At 45.1% G+C, this 21,111-nt stretch overlaps 1 protein-coding gene across 1 annotated transcript in view; it reads left to right on the top strand.

Moving 5' to 3' along the window:
• HS3ST2 (heparan sulfate-glucosamine 3-sulfotransferase 2) overlaps positions 1-8,294 on the top strand; it is a 92,498-nt gene extending 84,204 nt beyond the window's left edge. Inside the window, exon 2 of the mRNA XM_060125175.1 lies at positions 6,936-8,294. Within this exon, the coding sequence (XP_059981158.1) occupies positions 6,936-7,554 (619 nt within the window). The 3' untranslated portion in view covers positions 7,555-8,294. The remainder of the gene's footprint in view (positions 1-6,935) is intronic.
• The last annotated feature ends 12,817 nt before the right edge of the window (positions 8,295-21,111 follow it).

A 21,111-nucleotide genomic window follows, 5' to 3' on the forward strand; every position in this document is an offset into this window, starting at 1 on the left:
TTGGGAACCAAAACCTTGCCTTTCTATTTTTTCTCTTCAGCAAATATTGACTGCGCCCCTACTAAGTGCCAGCCATCTCCTAGGTGCTGAGAGCACAGCCATGAGCAAGACACACACCAACACTCTCCTTCTGGAACTTCCAGTCCATGGCTCGGGGCAGGGGTGGGCAGAGACATCCGTCAGATAAATATATAACATCTCAGGTAGTAATGAGCGCCATCGTGTTACTTATGAGGGTGCCTTTTATTAAGGCTGTGCTTCCCAAGCTTCTCTGATCGTGAGTCCTGGGGCAGGGGGCTTGTTAAAAATGTAGGCTCCTGGGCTGTACCCCAAACCCACTGAAGCTGAATGTCCTGGGACTCTTTAAGGCGCACCCCCAGGTGATACTCCTGGGCTACCATATTGAAGGCTATGCGGCTAAAGGAACACGCAGCCCCCAGCCATGGTTCTTAGCCCTGGGGGGCCCACTGGGATCATCTGAGGAACTTTAAAGTTGCAGGTACCGAGGCCTCCGTGCCCACCCAGAGATTCTTATTTAATTAGTCTGGTGTGGGGTTATTTACATATTTCCAAAGCCCTCCAGGTGGTCCCAGAGTCCAGCTTGACTTCCCCAACTCCTCCTCTCCCAGCCACACTACAGATGACCACAGCCCTGTCCTCTTTCAACATTAGAGGGGGCCTTGGGCAAAGGACAGAGTGCAGATGGCAAAACAGAAATAGCACAAGATGTGTTCCTTTCAATCTCATTTTACCTTCATATATCGGGAGGTGTTTTTTTTTTTGGCGGTACGCGGGCCTCTCACTGTTGTGGCCTCTCCCGTTGCGGAGCACAGGCTCCGGACGCGCAGGCTCAGCGGCCACGGCTCACGGGCCCAGCCGCTCCGTGGCATGTGGGATCCTCCCGGATCAGGGCACGAACCCGCGTCCCCTGCATCGGCAGGCGGACTCTCAACCGCTGCGCCGCCAGGGAAGCCCTATTGGGAGGTTTTGATTGAAGCAGAGCTTGGATTCCCCTCAGCCTGTGAGCCTGAGCACATGTGGCCATGATGAAGTTTTTAAAATGGCACAGCGATCCCCTCGCCCCAGGACTATCTGCTGGAACCTTCCTCTGCCCAAGGACAGAATGCCAAGAAAAGGCCAAGCTTCATAAGGTAAACACCGGTAACTTCTGAGGACTCGAGGTAACCTCTGAATAGGCACCTACCTTTGATACTGGATCTTTGATCAATTTATTGAGCACCTATGTCATGCCAGGTATTGTGCTAGGAAGGCAAAAACGAACGAGAAACACATCCAAGATGCTGGTGTCTGTGGAAATAAATGGATGGATACCTAGTAAGTTCTACACAATGGGGTGAGGTCTTAGTAGTTGGATGCAGGAAGTGCCAAGAAATTACAAGAAAGGGTTCACAGAGGATATGACTTTCCTTTGGACTTGGAAAGATGAGTAGACATTTACCAGGGTGAAAGAGACAAGAGAGATGATCAAGAGTCTTAAAAAATAAAAAAAAAAACCCAGCAAGTGCAAAACATATGAAAGAGCAGGATGTGTTTGGAGAGTGGATTTTATGTCCAGCATAGTATGAGCATCAGATTGCCAGGAGGTGGCAAGAGATAAATTCTGGAAAGGTAGGCAGCAGCCTTGAGTACCAGGTCAAGGAATGTGGGCTTTCTTCAAAAGAATAACTGATGGTTGACAAGATTGGATTTGCTTGAGAAGGAGTTCCCTGGTGGACACAGACTGCAGAATAAATTGAAAGGGAGACGAGAGCAGAAGCATGGAGGTCAGAGAAAAATCTGTGGTGTGTGAGTGCTGGGGGAGGGGGAAGGGGAAACTTGAGAACTTACAAGAACGACAGACATTAGATGTGAGAAGGGGTCAAAAATGACTCTGACGTTTTTCTGCCTTGTGAGTGGATTCACAGTGATATCACCTACACAAACAGGCAAAAGAGAGAAGTAAGCTTGAAAGGAAAATGGGGGGTTCAGTTGTTGAGATGAGGTGTCCACTCCACAGACAGTTGGACGTTCCAGTCCCTAGTGTGGGAAAGTTGGAGCTGCAGTTACAGGCTTGTGAGGAGTCGACAGCTCCTGGGCAGTGCTAATGGCTGGGGAAGGCATGAGGTCATCCAGGAAGATGATGTAGAGTAAGAGAAGTGGGAGATAGACTCCTGGGAAGGTTCCCGGTGGTTTGGCGAGAGTTGAGAATGTGAAAAGGGATGAGGGCTTCATTGCATAACTGGATTAGGTTGTTGGCTTCATGTAACCTCAGAAATATTGCTGGAGACTTTACTTGTGCCATGGCTGTGGTAGACTTTGCAGATGTAGATGCAAAGAAGGTGCACCTGCCCTCCCTCATGCAGTTTATAATCAAGTAGGGGTGAGTGTAGCTTCCACAGAGAGGAAGCCAAGTTGTGTATGACACGTTGGAGTTCTTGGGTTGCAAACTACAGAAACGGACTCTAACTTAAAGTAGTCCAGAAACAAACAAACAAATTAGAAGGATGTGCAGTAACTCACGGAATACAGAGGAGAGTGGAAAAGCAGGTCTCAGAAAGGGCAAGAACCCAGAGAGCTGAAGGGATTTGGTAAAAGAAACCAATAGGGAGGCTCTTCCCTGCTCCTGTGTCTGGTTGGAAGATTCAGTCCACTTTCAGTCTCTGATACATTTTTGTCTTTATGACACAATTGGCACTAATTAGCCTAACTTCAGTCATGCACCCTCCCCTTGGCCTGCTAAGATTTTATCTAAAGCAGGAGTGGTGGTTCCTTAAAAAAATCTGGGAGCTGCTACCAGATGTGGTGGAAATTGTTGCTTAGCAGGTTAAAATAACAGATGGGAGGTAAGTCCAAATGACGAGCGTTAGACCATTCTTTCAGTAATTTTTGCAGAGCTACACAGAAAAGGACGCTGAAGCTTAAAAGGGTTACAGGGTGAGAGAAAAGTTCAGCTGTTTGTTAGCAGCTGGAAACAAATCAGCAAAATTTGAACAATGACATGAGGAGGAAAAATGAGCCTAAGGAAAAGCCTAATGGCCCCTTCCCACCACAGAGCAGGGAGGTGTGTGTCCATATGGTCTCCTTGTACATTATCATCCCACAGGCCTCCTGTGCTCTATTCCAGTGACCGAATGAGAAATAAATATATAGGGGTGTCCTTTGGTGGGATAGATTGGAGTACACGTTTGACTCACGATGTGATGACCTTGGTGTCATGTTATTTACAGTCTGGTGTTTGTATCTTCCTTAGTATCTGTAATTTGGTTTTGTAGCTGATATGCCAATTAGGAATTAGAAGGGTGGAACTTCACTTCAGTGCACAGCTGGGGGAATGAAGATCACTGGAATTGGTCAGAATTTCCCAAACTGGTAACAAAAAGGTGTGTCAATTGGTGCTCCTGGCAAAAGCTCACAGCTCCTTGGTCACATAAGCTTTGGAAATGCTGCACCTTCAACTCCTCTCTTGGATGTTCTTTAGCGTATTAAAGGATGTTGCAAAGAGGGACTTCCTTAATGGTCCAGTGGTAAAGAATCTGCCTTACAATTCAGGGCACTTGGGTTCGACCCCTGGTCAGGGAACTAAGATCCCACATGTCATGGGGCAACTAAGCCTGTGTGCCACAACTACAGAGCCCATGCGCCCTGTGCACCACAACTAGAGAGAAGCCCGCGTGCCACAACTAGAGAGAAGCCCGCGCACCACAACAGAAGATCCCGCATGCCTCAGTGAAGATCCTGCATGCTGCAACTAAGACCTGACGCGGCCAAAAATAAAAAAAATAAATAATTAAATAATAAATAACTCTTTTTTAAAAAAGGATATTGTGAAGAAATCTGTTTGATGGCTTATCAGGTCAACTTTTTGTGTGCTGATATCAATGTACGCCAAGGTTGTAAAATATTACAGGCAGATGTCTAAGAAAATCCAACCAAAGAATTCTATTCAAGTACACCTGTGATTATTTGCCAAGAATGATATCCAACTTAGAAAATGGCCTCCTCAGTATTAATAAATACTTTCAAAGTTTCAAGCCAGGAGGGTGCATTATAGACTCTGGGCCTAGAAGCAAATTATCAGTCGTATCAGCTTATCAGCTGCAAAGAGAATTTGAAGATTCAAGGGGATAATGGGTAGATTTGCAGGGAAGGCAGTAGGGGAAGGGATCTGACAGCACAGGTGGGCAGGTGAGCCCTTGCCTACCTTGTCTTCTGAGATTAGTGGGAGGGGTTCAGGATGGATAATAGTCACTTTCAAGGTGAAGGAGAGGAAGACTGAAGGAGTGGAGGGGTGGCAGCTTATCCTTTTCTAGAGTAGTGGGAGACTAGTTGTGTGTTAGGGTGGTTGAGTATGGTTGAGAGTTTATGGTGAGAATTTGGAACACTTACTATGAGGAATGATGGGGGCTCTGTAAAGACAAACATAAAAGATTATTGAGCAGTGTTGAGGGCTCAACTTAAGCTAGAATTAATAAATATATAAAGGAGAAGCAATCCTCTGTCAGGATCAGCAATTTTCTCTACTGCAGTTTGACGACACAAAGACGGAATTAGAAAGGATGAAAAGCTGGCAAGACGCATTATTAGAGATTGGAAGAGCAAGCATTACAAAGAAATTAATGTTGATGATGATGGCGATGGTGGTTAGGGTTAGGGTTAGGGTTAGATGTGAAGATGATGCTATTGAAATGATTGTTCACTGGGTCCAGAGAAGGTTTAGAAGAAAGTGAAATCAAGAATATCACAGATGAATCTGAAGATCGGGTATCAATACAATGAATCCGAAACCGTGGTAAAGGTAGAAAGAAAGAAGGTTGTAGTCTGTGTGTGTATCCTGTGGCTGCCATAACAAATGACCACAAAATGGATGTCTTAAAACAATGGAGATTCATTCCTTCACAGTTTTAGAGGCCAGAATTCTGAAACCAAACTGTCAGCAGGGTTGGTTCCTCCCGGAGGCTCTGAGGAGGAATCTGCTCCGTGCTCCTCTCCTGGCTTCTGGTGGCTGCCAACTGTGCTTGTCATTTCTTGGCTTGTAGACATATCACTACATGCTCTGTCTTCATCGCCACATTGCCTCCTTCTCTGTGTATCTCTTCTCTCCTTCTCTTCTTTTCTAAGGATATTCCTTACAAGGAACCCTAATCCAGGATGACCTCATCTTGAGATCCTTAACTTACTTCCATCTGCAAAGACTCTTTTTCCAAATAAGGTCACATTCATAGGTTCTGGGTGGAGGTATCTTCTGGAGGATCACCATTCAACCCACAACATAGTCCTAGAGTGGAATTTCAGTGTGAATCTTTTCAGAATTAGGGCAATTCCGAGGACAAGACCTATGGTATGGCCATGAGAAAGAGTTGCTAAAAGGAAGAGAAAAAGGAGATATTTGGTCAAAGAACTGTAAGACCAGATTACTGAAGAGAGATGACGATAGGGGTTGGGATGAAGAAGACCAGGTACCAGGCGCCTCTATTCCAGAGGACTGTGAAGATGCATTGTGTGGGCGTTGGGAAGCTGTAGTGTTAAGAGTGGGGGAAGGATGCTGTGTTGGTGGTTCTCACCCTTACCTTCACATTAGAATCATCTGAAGAGCTTCAGAAAGGAACCCACCCCCAAATATTTTTAATCAGTTGGTCTAGGATGGGGCTCAGACATTTGTGGGTTTTTTTTTTTAACTTTCTTGGGTGATCTAATGAACAGCCAGGATTAAGAAAAACTGGTTAAGGGTAAAACACAACCTTCAGAAAGAAGTAGCAGACTTCCCTGGTGGCGCAGTGGTTAAGAATCCACCTGCCAATGCAGGGGACGCGGGTTTGATCCCTGGTTCGGGAAGATCCCACATGTCGCAGAGCAACTAAGCCCACGCACCACAACTACTGAGCCTGTGCTCTAAGCCTGTGCTCTAGAGCCTGCGAGCCACAACTACTGAAGTCCGTGCACCTAGAGCCCGTGCTCTGCAACAAGAGAAGCCACCGCAATCAGAAGCCCGCGCACTGCAACTAGACAAAGCCCGCGCCCAGCAACGAAGACCCAACGCAGCCAAAAAAAAAACCAAAATTTTTATTTTATTTAAGAAAACTGTAGCGGCTGGGAGCCAGAGGTGTTCTCCTTCACAAGGGCCTGAAAGAGACACACCTGAGAAGGAGACATCAGCGTGTCCCACCATCCTCCCTTAAACCTTAAGCAAACCAGGAAATTAAAAAGTAAGGGAGCAAGAGGTTGCATTAGGGCTTCCGACTGAGGTCCCAACCAGCCTGCAGTTCTGTGCTTCTTCCATCTTATACCAAGGAGGGAAAGACATCAGAACTCATTTCTAAAACACATGTTATTCCTACAAAGCATGCCTTTCCTCCCCCCAAAAGATTTTCTTAATATATTTAGAGAAGTATCTTTTGCCAGAACAATATTCGGTGGCTTCCTTTGTATTTTTTTAATATGTAATAAACACAATAAAAATTTCAAGCAGCGTAAAAGATTACACAATAAAAACTAATTCTCATTTATCCCCGACCTCCTGGCTCTGCTCCCGTTCAAGTCCCCTCCCCAGAAGCAATTACTTTGATTGGTTTCTTGGTATCTTTCCTGAGATAAACAAGTTGTATCTTGCTTTTTTTCATTTAAGCACTAAATCTTGGAAATCATTCCATAAGAGTACACGCAGATCTACCGAACTCTATTAATCGGCTATTCCATCAATTTATTTATTTCACACTGATGGACATTTAGGTTGGTTCTTGTCTTAAAGCAAACTGTTAAAGACCTAAAAAACAAAGTCAACAAGAGTTAAAGTGGGTTCTTCATCAGATGAGAGCAGGTGAGCCTCAAATGTCCCGTTGGTGAGGGGGCGGGTGCTTCACTAGGGAGCTGGGCGGAAGGAAGTGATCTCCAGGCCCCCAACAGAGCCCCGGCTGATCGTGTGCGTTTCTGCCCCGCAGGAGCCTGATGCCCCGGACCCTCGAGAGCCAGATCACGCTGGAGAAGACCCCCAGCTATTTCGTCACTCAAGAGGCCCCTCGCCGGATATTCAACATGTCCCGAGACACAAAGCTGATAGTGGTCGTGCGGAACCCCGTGACCCGCGCCATCTCCGATTACACGCAGACGCTCTCCAAGAAGCCGGACATCCCTACCTTCGAGGGCCTGTCCTTCCGCAACCGCACCCTGGGCCTGGTGGATGTGTCCTGGAACGCCATCCGCATAGGCATGTACGCGCTGCACCTGGAGAGCTGGCTGCGCTACTTCCCGCTGGCCCAGATCCACTTCGTCAGCGGCGAGCGGCTCATCACTGACCCAGCCGGCGAGATGGGGCGGGTCCAGGACTTCCTGGGCATTAAGAGGCTCATCACGGACAAGCACTTCTACTTCAACAAGACCAAAGGATTCCCTTGCTTGAAAAAAACAGAATCGAGCCTCCTGCCTCGATGCCTGGGCAAATCGAAAGGTAGAACTCATGTACAGATCGATCCGGAAGTGATAGACCAGCTCCGGGAATTTTATAGACCTTATAATATTAAATTTTATGAAACTGTTGGGCAGGACTTCAGGTGGGAGTGAGCCATCGAGATGCCAGGGCTCTTCCACTTGTCTCTTCAGCGAGGTTTGCCCTGAGAGCCCTTGACCCTCTTCCCCCAGGGAACCCAGGCTCCAACCCCTGTTCCCATCTCGGATTTCATCATCCTGGAACCCGGGAGCCCAGCTAAGGCCAAGAGACCAGGGGGGTCCCTGACACTAGCCCTCCCAGTCTGTCCATGCAAAGCTGATCTGCTTCTGACATGTCCGGTCAATTCTGAATGGTTTCCCTTCAGCCCTTAAGAGGCCTTGGGAAATGGCTTTAGGAAGAGTGGGAGTGCGTCTTCCAATTATGATACATATTATAAGGGATGATGGTCTGTTGCTATGAACACAGCAGTCTGTCCCTGTCACCATCCACCCCGGAGTGGGTTTGTTAATTTCGAGCGGCATGTACCTCCCCTCTCAGCTTAAGTCTCCGAGCCACCCTGGGTGATGGATGGGGGACCAGCCTCGTCGTGGCGAGATTACAAAGCTGGAAGTGTCCCCCTGGCCACTCCTAGGAGACACACCCTTTGCTGATGAAATAAACCAGTGAGTTCAAAGCCTGTGGTCTCAACTCTGCTTGAACTGTCTTTGAAAACCGCTCTGTGACTCTCCCTGCTCCCTGTGGGCAAAGGCACATAATTCTGCTGTTACGGGTACTTTCCTCACGCGAGCTTTCATGTTCAGCATGCGACAGAATCACGCTTGTCCATGTGAAATAAATACGGCTCTCTCGTGTCCTCGTGGCTGGGCTTTCTCTGTCAGGCCTGGAGCACGGCGCATTCACCCAGCTCCTCCAAGCAAGATGGGGCTGCGCTGGGGATGGTCTGGGAGGGCAGCGAGGGAAGAAGCAAGGGGGCGGAGGAGGGAGAAGAAGAGGTTCTTGCTGGCAAAGCCTGGGGAGGTCAGTGGGGACATCCTCTTTCTGAAACATAGTCTGACGGTGTCAGCTCTCTGTTTAAGCTTTACATCTGAAGGGAAGCCAAACCAGAGGCTGATAGGACATCGGACATGTTTCTGCTTGGCCAGCATGATGTTTTGAAATAATTTCCAACATTTAAAACTTGGGAGTGTTCATATAAAAATATGGATTTCCAGCTTCTATTTTTAAAATTTTTATTAGAGTATAGTTGACTTACATTGTTGTGTGAGTTTCTGCTGTACGGTAAAGTGAATCAGTTATACGTATACATATAGCCACTCTGTTTACATTCTTTTCCCGTATAGGTCATTACAGAGTATTGAGTAGAGTTCCCTGGGCTATACAGTAGGTCCTTATTAGTTAATTATTTTATACATAGTAGTGTGTATATGTCAATCCCAATCTCCCAGTTTATCCCTCCTCCCCTCCCCCCTGCTCACCATAAGTTTGTTTTCTACATCTGTGACTCTATTCCTGTTTTGTAAAAACGTTCATTTGTGCTAGTTTTTTAGATTCCACATATAAGCGATATCATATGATATCTGTCTTTGTCTGTCTGACTTACTTCAGTCAGTAGGACATAGAGACTTGGCCACACTGAGCCTGTGCTCCAGCATGGCGACAATGGCCGTCACCTTTGGATGGGACCTGCACTCCTCGGTTTTTCAGTTCCCACCTGGCCCCCCTCATCATCTGCCTGACCCTGCAGGCATTTGCGTTCACAGCCCTGCTTTGAGTGTGTACCGTGGCCTCAGAATGAAGTCCGACTCCTCCAGCACGTTGCCCAAAACAACCCCAATGTCGGTTTGGGGATTAGCCACGTCTCCTCCCTCACCCAGCCTTACAGAACTACGTGTCTTTTCTTGATCCTTTTCTGTCTCCGTGCCTTGCTTGGAATGCTTTCCCCCGTGTGTCTCCAGCTAATGGAAACCCCTGCTCCTGTAAGACTTCACTCAGCTGTCGCTGCCTTGATATTTGTGAAACCTTCCCCAACCAAGCTGAGTTATCTGCTCGCTCTTCTGCACTTGGTAGTTTGTATGCATCTCAGCTCCAGCTTTTATCACACTAGAGTATCGTTTGTGTAAATGCCTGTCTTGACCATAGACCGTGAACTCCCTAAGAGTCAAGACTGTATCTTGCTGGCCTGTCGTAGGCACACAGCAAGTGTTTGATGGATGAAGGTGTGAGTGTGTGGATGGATGTTGGAGGTCTGGTGGCATGGACAGGAATGCCCCATGGAACTGCACTTCTGGGACACTTCCCAGGTAGCTCCACAGGGCACACAGGTAGCTGGGAAGGATTGCTGAACCTCCAGGGGCCACTTTGCCTTTGTCTGCTCTGTCAGGCATCATGGAAGCTTCCTGAAAATAAGAGTCTGAATTACAAGACTTACACACATAAGATATTAGCTCTGGGTCTTAGCGCATCTTTCCACCCCAAGCATCTTAGGAGATCAAATGACTGAGAACATGGTACCAAGAATCCAGTTCTGGGAGCCTGCCCCCTCTGGGCATCCCCCATGGGCATGGAGAAGGGACACAGAGGCCAATGGGAGCTGCCACCACCCAGAAGCTGAGCCCTGAATCTCTGGTGATCAGAAGAAGGATGAGTTGTATGTGGACATGAATGAATTGCCCTTATAAATTCCCCATCCAGAAGTATTTGGTGTCCTGTGATCCTGGGCTACACGGTGGCCAAGGCTGTATCCGGAGGGTGATCGAATTACATTGGGACACAAAGGAAAAACCCAAGAAAGAGGCAGTGAAATTCGGTTGTTTATCCTGATGAGGGAGAATCCGGTTAGAATTAATGCAGCTTTATTCCTTTGCATTATTAGTATTCACAGACCTCCCAGACTAAGTAGCCTCTAAGTATTAATAAATAGGTCAGAGTCTATTGTAATTAGCATATCAATCATCGTATGCAAATGAAAGACGCTAAAGTACCTTAAAAATCCTAAACGAGTGAAATCGGGTGTATATGTGAGTCTGCTCAGCAACCTCTGATTTTTATTCCAGTGCAAGGGTACCCTTTGTCCCAGGCTGCCCAAGGGTAAACTTGCACAAGTTCCAAATTAGTGTGGTTTAAATAGATGCGGTCTGACTATTCAATCTGAGACAAAAAAGCCTCCTCCGGGCCTGAGTGTGTGTGTGTGTGTGTGTGTGTGTGTGTGTGTGTGTGTGTGTGTGTGTTTTCCTCTCTCACTCACAGTCCAGGGTGCACGGTGATTCCAAACTACCGGAGAATCAGGTTCCTTCCATCCTGGAGCTCACACTTCACGAAGGCTCATTCCACGCTCACCAGCAGGGAGTGTAGAAATCAGTGGAGATCGCCCGAAAGAGAACCCGCAGAGCCTCCTGACCCTTCAGGTGCCCTGAAGGTGGTTATTGGCTCCGCGAAGCTGGAGGTGGGCTAACTAGAAGCGGGCATCCTACGTGACTGTTTTATGGGCATACTTGACTTTCTCTGGTGGGTCCTCAGTTAGAAGCAGGGACATTAAAGTAGGACAGCTGGCAGTCATCGAGCAGGTCCTGACCATTCCAGGCCAGTTGCTCCAGGGGTATGGGTCAGAGCTCTGTTGTCATATATGGTCTGGCCGCTTTCCTTTCAAATATTCAGTGTCCTGGGAGCAAAAGGGAGCATGGGCAGAACAAACCTCTGCCAGTCAAGGCTGCAACATCCTTTTTACTCACATGTTTCTCGTATTGTGAACAGCGCCCCCTAAGCTTGTGCGAGGATAGTGGTACTATTTTCGCTCTCATCACCTTGGGTAGAACTCTTAGATGCGAGGGGAGTAGGGAAATATAATCTGTCATTTTGGTGGCACAGGGCTCGGCTAAAACTGGGGTCTTCTATAGAAGCAGGGGAGAGCAGATATTGGGGACACCTAGCTGTACGGGGCACAGAACCCTATCCACGCATCAAAGCTTCCAGCTGCGTCTGGATCTCTTGCGTCTGAGTGTCGCTCTGTAAGTGTGTTTCTCTGAGCCTATCTGAATGTGCCTACACCTGTGTCAGCCTTGCTTTCCCTGCCTCTGTCTAAAGACAATATATCATGGGGAGCCCAGTAGGTCTGAGTTTGAATCCTACCTCTGCTCGTTCCTACCTATATGATCTTGGTCAGATTGTCAACTTCTTAGAGCTAGTTTTATCCTTAGTAAACTGGGACAGAAATTGTACCTACGATAAGGGGTTTGTTGTGAGTCTTAGGTGAGAAGGTACGTGCCTGACACACAGTAGGTGCTCACTTGTATTCCCTTTATTTTCACTTATTTGGTTCGTGGCAGTGGAATCTACCACTCCTGTCAGCTTAGATCCACCGCAGCTCTAACAGAACCAAGCTCGTAGCAGTTTCCTCCATCCTATCTCTTCCAATGTGCCTAGGAATTAAGTTACTCTCACAACCCAGGAGCAAGTGGCTGAGTCTAAACTGATGAGCTGCAAAGATTTCAGCCCAACAAACTCAATACCCATTACGCCCAGGGTAGCGTGATCATTCACCCTGGTTTTCCCAGGACAGATCCAGTGTATAGCTGATGTCCTGGAGAAATTATTGACACTGCCCCTTCCACACTCAGCAGGGCCCCAGTTTGGGTGGTGAATTCCCTGGTGTCCTTATTGCCCCCAGGCCAAAATTGTCCCAGTGTTCTGCTCCTGCTGGCCTAGACCCTGGGTCCAGTCTTCTTCTAGGTTTTCTTTGGTTCTGACCGTTTGCCATACCTACTACTCTGATCTTACCCTGAACTCCAAAAGCAGTTTATTCTTCCTAAAGAGCTGATCCTCGAGATAGCATGGCTGGCTCCTTCTCATCGTCCAGTTCTCAGCTCAAATATCTACCTAGAGTTGTCCTCCCTTCCCCCTGTCATTCTCAGTCTTGTGATTCTGTTTTCCTTCCATTATGGACTTACTGCTATCTGGCATTATATGTGAGTTTACTGGTTGATACCTTTCTCCCCCCTGGGTCTGGAAGCTCTAGGAAAGAAGAGACCATGTCCATCTTCCTCAGCACAGTGCCCAGGGTACAGTAGGTACTTAATTATTATTTGAGTAAATGAATGAACTACTGGGGCTCTGTACCCTGAACGCATAACCCCACTGCTTAACCCCAAGAAAGGATGCTGTCCATAGCTCTACCTTCTGCCTGGGATCTCTTAGGTCTCTTGGGGTCTTTACTGCCATTATTAGCCTATACAGCACCATTGTGAGGGTTAGGAAAAGGCACTCCCTCTTGGCGAATAAATAGAAAGGGTGCCCCTTTGGTATGCACACAGCCTTTAGGGGACACATTATAGCAAACAGAGTGCAGGTTGGACATCAGCCTCCACGCCCCCTGCCGCTCCCAGCTGACATCTTTGTGTAGGGCACAGACTGCACCATCACGCGTGGCAGTCCTGACGGCCATTCCTCGCATTCACTGAGATTCCCTGGCCCTGAACGCACCTGAAAGCAGCACTGAGACATCCAGGATGCTTTCTGTTCTCCCAGCTTCCTGCCCTGTCTTTGAGGCGCTCCTCCATCCCTACTGGTGTCGTGATGCGTAGTGTCTCCCCACACTCCACATTCAGTCCCTCTGGTCTGTGCACACGTGTCTGAGGATGCATGCTTACGTGTGGGTTTGTGTCTTCTCATATGTGTGTGTCTGTCTCTTTCCTATATCCTCATACACACTTATTAACACTCAAAACTAGTCAACACTTACTGAGTGTTTGCAAAAGGAGAGTATGGAGGTCACACCAGACAACCTTTGTTGAATGCTTTTTCTGTGTCGGCTGTTGGGCTTTCCATATCTTATCAACCCTACAAAGCAAGTCCTGTTTCAAAGTCCAGTGAACACAGGGCAGACGGGTGTGGGGGTTACAAACATGGGCTGCCTGAGTTCTGACTCTGGGATCTTGGGCCAGTTATTTTATGCTCTCTGTGCCTCAGTTTCCTCATCTGTAAAACAGGGGTGCTAGTAACAGTGCCAACATCGTAGTGGCTTTATGAGGATTAGACAAGTTAATCCATGTGGAGTTGAGAATCACATTCAAAAGTGGTCACTGATATTACCCCTATTTTTGAGGTGAGGAAACGGAGGCTGAAAAAAGTGGAGAAATCAAGTTCACACAAGTAGCAGAGCCAGGATCCAGACCAGGCGTTCCTCTCAAGGTCACACCCCCTCCCCCCTTTTTTTAACCTCTTTATTGGAGTGTAATTGCTTTACAATGGTGTGTTAGCTTCTGCTGTATAACAAGGTGAATCAACTATACGTATACATATATCCCCATATCCCCTCTCTCTTGCGTCTCCCTCCCACCCTCCCTATCCCACCCCTCTAGGTGGTCACAAAGCACTGAGCTGATCTCCCTGTGCTATGCGGCTGCTTCCCACTAGCTATCTATTTTACATTTGGTAGTGTCTATATGTACATGCCACTCTCTCAATTAGTCCCAGCTTTCCCTTCCCCCTCCCTATGTCCTCAAGTCCATTCTCTACGTCTGCGTCTTTATTCCTGCTCTGCCCCTAGGTTCATCAGTACCATTTTTTTAGATTCTATGTATATGTGTTAGCATACGGTATTTGTTTTTCTCTTTCTAACTTACTTCACTCTGCATGACAGACTCTAGGTCCATCCACCTCACTACAAATAACTCAATTTTATTTCTTTTTCTGGCTGAGTAATATTCCATTGTATATATGTGTCAAGGCCACACCCTTAATTGCTGCAGTATGGACACTGTCCTAGAGTAACTCACACAAGAGAGATGTGAGCAAATAAGTCCAGGGCAATAATTGGAGCAAATGCAGGGGGGAGGGTGGTGTAAAGGGGGAAACATAACACAGTCAGTGAGGACTTCATGAAAAAGGACGGGGAGCTCCTTCCCCTTATAACAAATCTCACCACCTATTGCATAAAGCTCAGCTTGTTTATCAGACACTGCAGGTGCAGTGACATTACATCTCCCAGGAATGAGAAGGAAGTTAGGAGGGCTGGTCCTCAAATTTGGTGAAGAAACTACTAGATGAAATACAAAAAATATAGGAATCAATGGGATTTCATTCGTTCTGCATATATTTCCTGAACAATTTAGGCTGACTAGCCAGACACGGAGGATACACAATTGTGTGAACCTTTGTTCCTGTTCCCCTCACAGAGCTCTCAGACTAATGAGAATGAGAGTCACGTAAACAGTTACTCTATAATGTAATAAACTGAAACTTGGTGATGAGGGCTACAGGGAAGAGAACGGGAACTTTCCTGGCAGAAGTGACAGTGGGGCCGTGTCCTAAAGGATGAGGAGGAATTCATCCTTTGGAGAAGAGTGTTACATGCCAGCCCAAAATGCCCAGGAGTGTGTTTTTCTAGGTTGGGGCAACTGGGAACAAGGATTAAGGGCACTGGGCTAAATTCTGTTCACTGGATTGGACCCTGGGCCCATCTACACCACATCCCAGTTCCAGGGCTACTCTCAGTCTTTCCACAAATTCAGGGTGTACCCCACACCTGCCTACCCAATACTAAGGGCAGAAATGGATGTCCACTCTTTTTCCAGGATAAGATGGGCCACTAGTCAGCTTGGATGCCTTCTATGGGAGACATACGTAATCTCTTCATCTCCCCCACCTCCCATTGCCCAGCACTGGAGAGCTGAAGAACGAATTCAGGTGGATAAACAGATGCCCCAAGGGGCCCCTCGCACTTCAACAATGAACTTGGCTCTTGATAAAATTGGCTTCCTGATAAATAAATAAGGAGAACATGTTGCTTTTATCATTTTGGAGAAAAAGAAAGAAAAGAGAAAGAAAGGAAAGAAAGAAAGAAAGAAAGAAAGAAAGAAAGAAAGAAAGAAAGAAAGAAAGAAAGGAAGGAAGAAAGAAAGAAAGAAAGAAAGAAAGAAAGAAAGAAAGAAAGAAAGAAAGAAAGAAAGAAAGAAAGAAAGAAAGAAAGAAAGAAAAAGAAAGGAAGGAAGGAAGGAAGGAAGGAAGGAAGGAGGGAAGGAAGGAAGGAGAAAGAAAGAAAAAGAAAGAAAGAAAGAAAGAAAGGAAGAAAGAAGGAAGGAAAGAAAGAAAGAAAGAAGGAAAGAAAGAAAGAAGGAAAGAAAGAAGGAAAGAAAGAAAGAAGGAAAGAAAGAGGGAGGGAGGGAGGGAGGGAGGGAGGGAGGAAGGAAGAAAAAGAAAGAAAGAAAGAAAGGGAGAGAGAGAGAGAGGGAGGGAGGGAGGAAGGGAGGGAGGAAGAAAGAAAGAAACATATATACCTCAGCCTCCAAAACAACTTAGAACAAAATTTATTCCATTTTTCTAGTATGAAATGGAAATATGACTGTGCCTTTTAGGAACTATATTCCTAACTGCTTTTTATTGACAACAGTAGCTTAAACAAATTAGGAATTTATTCTCTCAAATGAAAGAAGTCTGGACTTGGACAGTCCAGGGCTGGTACAGCAGCTCCACTATGTTAACAGGGACTCAGGCACCTTCTGTCTTTCTACTACATCATCCTTAATCCATTGGCTTTCATCCTCATGGTCCAAGATGGATGCTGGTGCTCTGGCCACCACATCTCTGTTTCAGTTAGAAGAAAGAAAAAAAGAAAGTCAGAAAGACACTCCTCCTAACCAAGCCTAAACGAGTCAGATTGCATTTCATCCGATAATGAGAGGGAGTCATGTCAGACAAGCATTTAATTCACCTAAATTCAATTATATTCTGTCAGAGAGGTGATTCGAGCAGCGTGAGCAGTTCTAGCTGCCATTTTGCTTCATGACAGTGACCATGAGAAGACGCTGGGGTCTTCTGTCCCCTCCATCCTTGCATGCCCATCACCATGTGAGCATTTTGCCTCGCTGATTGTGAGGTTAATGTAGATTTTTACTTATTCTTCACCCTCCATAGCCCCTAAATGCAAGCCAGTTACTTTCTCAAATGCCCAACTGGATAAATAAACACCTCCGTAGCAGTGATGGGAGATGGAAGCGGCAGTGTCAGATTGGGGGAATTTCTCCAGGCGGTTTGGCTTCTGTGTCTCTGTCATGTGGCCTGTTGGCTTTAGAACCCACTCTCTGAGTAAGAGGCAACTCCCTTTGCTTGTCTCCCACCCCTTGGCATCCCCCCTCTGTGCACACACACACACACACAGTCTGCAGGGGAAGGGACCAGACCATGAATGAAAGGGGGCGAGAGAAAAGCAGGGGAGGATGGGAGAGTTTTCTACATCCACATTCTCCTGCTGAAACCACGTGGTTGGTGTCCATTCCTCACTCAGAGTTTGGCAGACACGCACCCAGTGACCATGTGTGTGACTGACGTTTATTTTACTCCCATGCGCCTTGAAGGATTGGAGATGAGTCTGTGTGACTGACACGTGTCAGGCTGATCCACGTCTAACCAGAACATGATCGATGACACATGGCTAATTGGATCACGGCTGGCTGACACATGCTTTGTGGGCATAGCCTGCCCAGCACACCTCAGCCGGGAGCTTGTCTGAGGAATACCAGGTTGACTCATGCTCAGCCCTGCAGTAGAGCTGGCATCTTGCCTGCAGTCCTGCCCTCAGGCTTCTGGGATGGGGCTCTGTGCCCCCCTAAGCCTGGAGCAAAGGATGCATTTGTAGCTTTGCTGCCGCAGCTCCTCAGCCCCTGACCTGGCTGTCCTTCCACGCTGGGCATCTAGCTCTATCAGAGCCCAGTATGAGCCCTGCAGTTCACACTACCCAGATGAACCTGGTCCTAATGGGGTTTGTTCTGGGCTCCTCAAAGTGGCTCTTCAAGGCACCTCATGCCACTTTCAGAGTCCTGAACCCTCTCTCCAGAGGCTGCAGCCACTCAGAGCCCTCGGGCAGAGGTACAGCCAGGAAACTCTGGGTAATATGGAGACACAAAGATAAAATGGCAGAGGCAAAATATCCAGGGAAACAAAGATGTTTATACGGGACTTCAATCTCTCCTGCTTTTGAGTAATATTAACTTGACCGTAAACTTGTTAATATCCAGGGAAACAAAGATGTTTATACGGGACTTCAATCTCTCCTGCTTTTGAGTAATATTAACTTGACCATAAACTTGTTTAAGGGCATAAAGTCCTTTCATATACTTTACATAATTTTCTCTTTATAATAACTAAGATCTGTATTCCCACTTTTCAGAGGGAAGAAACTGAGACCCAAAGATTTTTTTTTTTAAGCTACTTGTCTAGGGTCACACAGCCAGGACTCAAATCTGTAACTTCTCACTCCAGATTCCTTCTTTATGAGAAAGAGACTTGGGCTGCAGCACAAAAATTTAAATTGTCTTTTAGGAAGAACTTGACATCAACAAATGTTGTTAGTCCTGGGAATGAAGAAATGACATGTGTTGTCTTTTAGCTAGCATTCTTTAAGTGCAGGAAAATAATATTTGAGAAGTGAAGAAAATAAGAAATTGGGCACAAGTCTGGGTGTTTTGTCTGTGGCAACAAAGGCAAGCAGAGACAGGTGGGGATTTGACCCAAGCCTTCCCTTGGAAATTAAACTAACTTTGGAGAGAAGAGTTGCTGCAGGGATCAAGATAAAATTCCAGATCAAAAGTTAAATTATCAAGAGGAAGATAGAATCAGATCAAGAAATGTATGTGATATATATTCATTCTTTTTCAGATTCTTTTCCCATATAGGTTATTACAGAATACTGAGTAGAGTTCCCTTTGCTATACGGTAGATTCTTGCTGGTTATCTATTTTATATATAGCAGTGTGCGTATGTTAATCCCAAACTCCTAATTTATCCCTCCCCCCGGGAATTTTATTACTTTATTATTTTTGCATAGCACTATATTAATGTGCCCCGTTGTGGTAATAATTTTTGATAATATCTTCTTATATATCTAAGAGTTTTAACTTCGAATGCTATGTTGTTTGATTTACAATATTTGTAACTTTATGTGGACTATGCCTTTTATCAATATAAATATTCATATTATCTCATTTAAAAAAAAAGAAATATATGTGATAAATGTTCCACATTGAATGAACTCAAGAGTGGCTCTGAGCTTCCAAAGAGTCAAGGCAAAGAGGACAACTGATGGGTGATGTGCTTCCTACGACCTAATGTAAGCTCAAAGGAGAAAGAATCAATGTCCTGAGGGCGATCTTTACATGAGAGCTGGAGGTCAACATAATGTATCCTTGATAATTCCTTTTACAGGAACTCCTGGAATATCCACATATTTGTCTTTCTTACATAAAGTGATGATAAACACGAAATAGTAAGAATGATGAGTCTATTAAGGGGATTCTATGGGAGATCAAGGTGATATTGTGCAGAATTGCAAATGATGGCTGGTCCCAATGGACAGAGGGATAAATAAAGGCTGGAGAATTCTGAGAAGGAATAATTGTGATCTTATCCTTCCTAGAGCATCAGCCACCTGATTTTGGCATTAGTTGTAGGCAAAAGATTCGCCACTGATGTCACTAGTCAGCACATGAAATAAGTATTCCATGACTTCATGTGAAGGTAGACCTTCTAATAAAGAAATTGGGCAAATAGTGAACAAAAATGATAGTTTATAATGAAAACAACTAAAATCTTGATTATTCTAAAAAGAGGAGGGTTATTGGAGTAACTACTGACAAAGCCAACAGTTTGTCTCCCCAAATGGTCCTCCGTTAATTAAAAATTCAATAAAGCTACTAAATATCATCATGACCCTAACTTTGAAGATTCCGCAGTTAGAAAATTCCAATGTTCCACTTTCACCTTGAAGTGTACACACCTGCATATAAGGTGACCCCACAGCTAGGGTGACCCATCATTTTCCCAATAATATCTTTTTGTGCGTATTGCCAACTTGAGTTTATGAAGTTGAACCATATGAAATTGCCAACATTCAGCTGTTTTAACCTGAAAAAATCGCAATCTCATATGGTCCGACCTAATATAAACTTTTAGAAATTTAAAGGGAATAGTTATCTACTTGTAGTGTCTCATTTATTGTAGATCCTCAGATGAATTTAAAATCACATTATCTGGACAATTATAAGGACTTAAAATACTGCTTTGTTCCCCTTCTTGCATCTTCATGAAATGATATTATTTAAATTCTTCTCATTAATCTTTGGCATCAGGACCTTGTCTGAGTTAATCTACCAGTTCTCTACCATGGCAGTCTTCCAGTTCCATGTATCCATTCCCAGGAGACATGAAGTCATGATCCCGTCAACATAATCACTGAACATCTCATTTAAGATGACCTTCCAATGGCTTGTTTATGTCCAGACTTGCACTGTGAGTTCACATCTCAAGGAATAACGACTGAATTAGTGTTAACTTTTTTTGCCTTTTCTGTTACCAAGTCCATCCAGTGATCTATATGAATATCCTAAGTTAGCATTTAGGATAAGTGAATCAGCTCACTTCAGGTGTCCTCATGGTTCAAAATAAAGTTATTTAGAGAATGCCCTTTAAATTAGATACCTCTTAAGGACTCAGATATAAGACTCCATTTTCTCTAAGGGACTTTTTTAGTGGGGAGAGCTGTCACCCCTCATATAAACATATTTGGAAACTGCTTTCAATTTTGAGTGTACAAGTGTACAGCAATTAACCTTTTGGGAAAATTTGGCAGCAAAATGGTGCCCAGGTAACCAAGTGAAGGATAATTTAATGTTTCCCATTTGGATGTCAAGGATAGGATAGGATAGGATAATTTAATGTTTCCCATTTGGATGTCAAGATTTTTTTTGCCAAATGCAGGTTTTCTTTTTGGCATAATTCACATTTAGCTCGTTCTACCTGGCACCATTTAGCCAACAGGTTTGGCTGTTTTCTATTGTCTCCTGGAACCAGTGAATGTAACCTTGACATCCAGGGCATGAAAGTATACTGGTCTCCTTGTTTCCTGTGGCAGTAGGACATGCTTCTAGTTCACCTAGAAACTGCATCAAGTTATTGAAGGACACAGTCTTATTTTATGCCATCAAAGAAAAAGAATTTGCTATTCCACCTACTCCTATTCTCACAGTGAATTTAGAAAAAATTAGAGAAAGAGGGAGGGAGAGGGGAGAGGGAATTAAAAGCCTGGGATCAATACTATTAAGATCGTATGACTTGACCCAAAAATGACACATATATATGAAATCAAAGCTGATAATATATCAAGGGTCTTGGTTTATTCGTTCTAACCACTCTCTATTGAATGAAACAATCAAACCATGATCAATGGTCGAATAACTGAGCTAAAGCTGCCTTAGGAGAACATTAGGATGAGAGACCGACCCTGATCTGCAGTTTGTGAATATGAAATGTTGCATTGAGATTTCAGGGAATATTAATTGGACCAGTGTTTCCCAAACATTAGATATTTGAGCATCATCTTTACAATTTTTCATATATCCACATATTATCTGTACTATTATTACTTTAACTTTTTCTTCTAATCATCTCCTTTTTGTTCACTTAAATTTATTTTAAAAGGAAAGCTTTTGTTTCTATCACACATGGAGAATCAGCTCCACTAACCCTGATTAATTAAAATACAAAAGCACAACTATTGCTATGAGGGGATGTTTTCCCCCCATTTCTCTGGTTTCAGAGAGAAGGGATTGTCACAAAACACCCTTAGATTCTCGTCTATCCTTTCTCCTCTTCCCAGAGGGGTGAGAATTTACCTGGTTGTTGGG

The sequence above is a fragment of the Lagenorhynchus albirostris genome, chromosome 15 (genome assembly GCF_949774975.1).
Source record: "Lagenorhynchus albirostris chromosome 15, mLagAlb1.1, whole genome shotgun sequence".
In the NCBI taxonomy this organism is placed as follows: Eukaryota; Metazoa; Chordata; class Mammalia; order Artiodactyla; family Delphinidae; genus Lagenorhynchus; species Lagenorhynchus albirostris.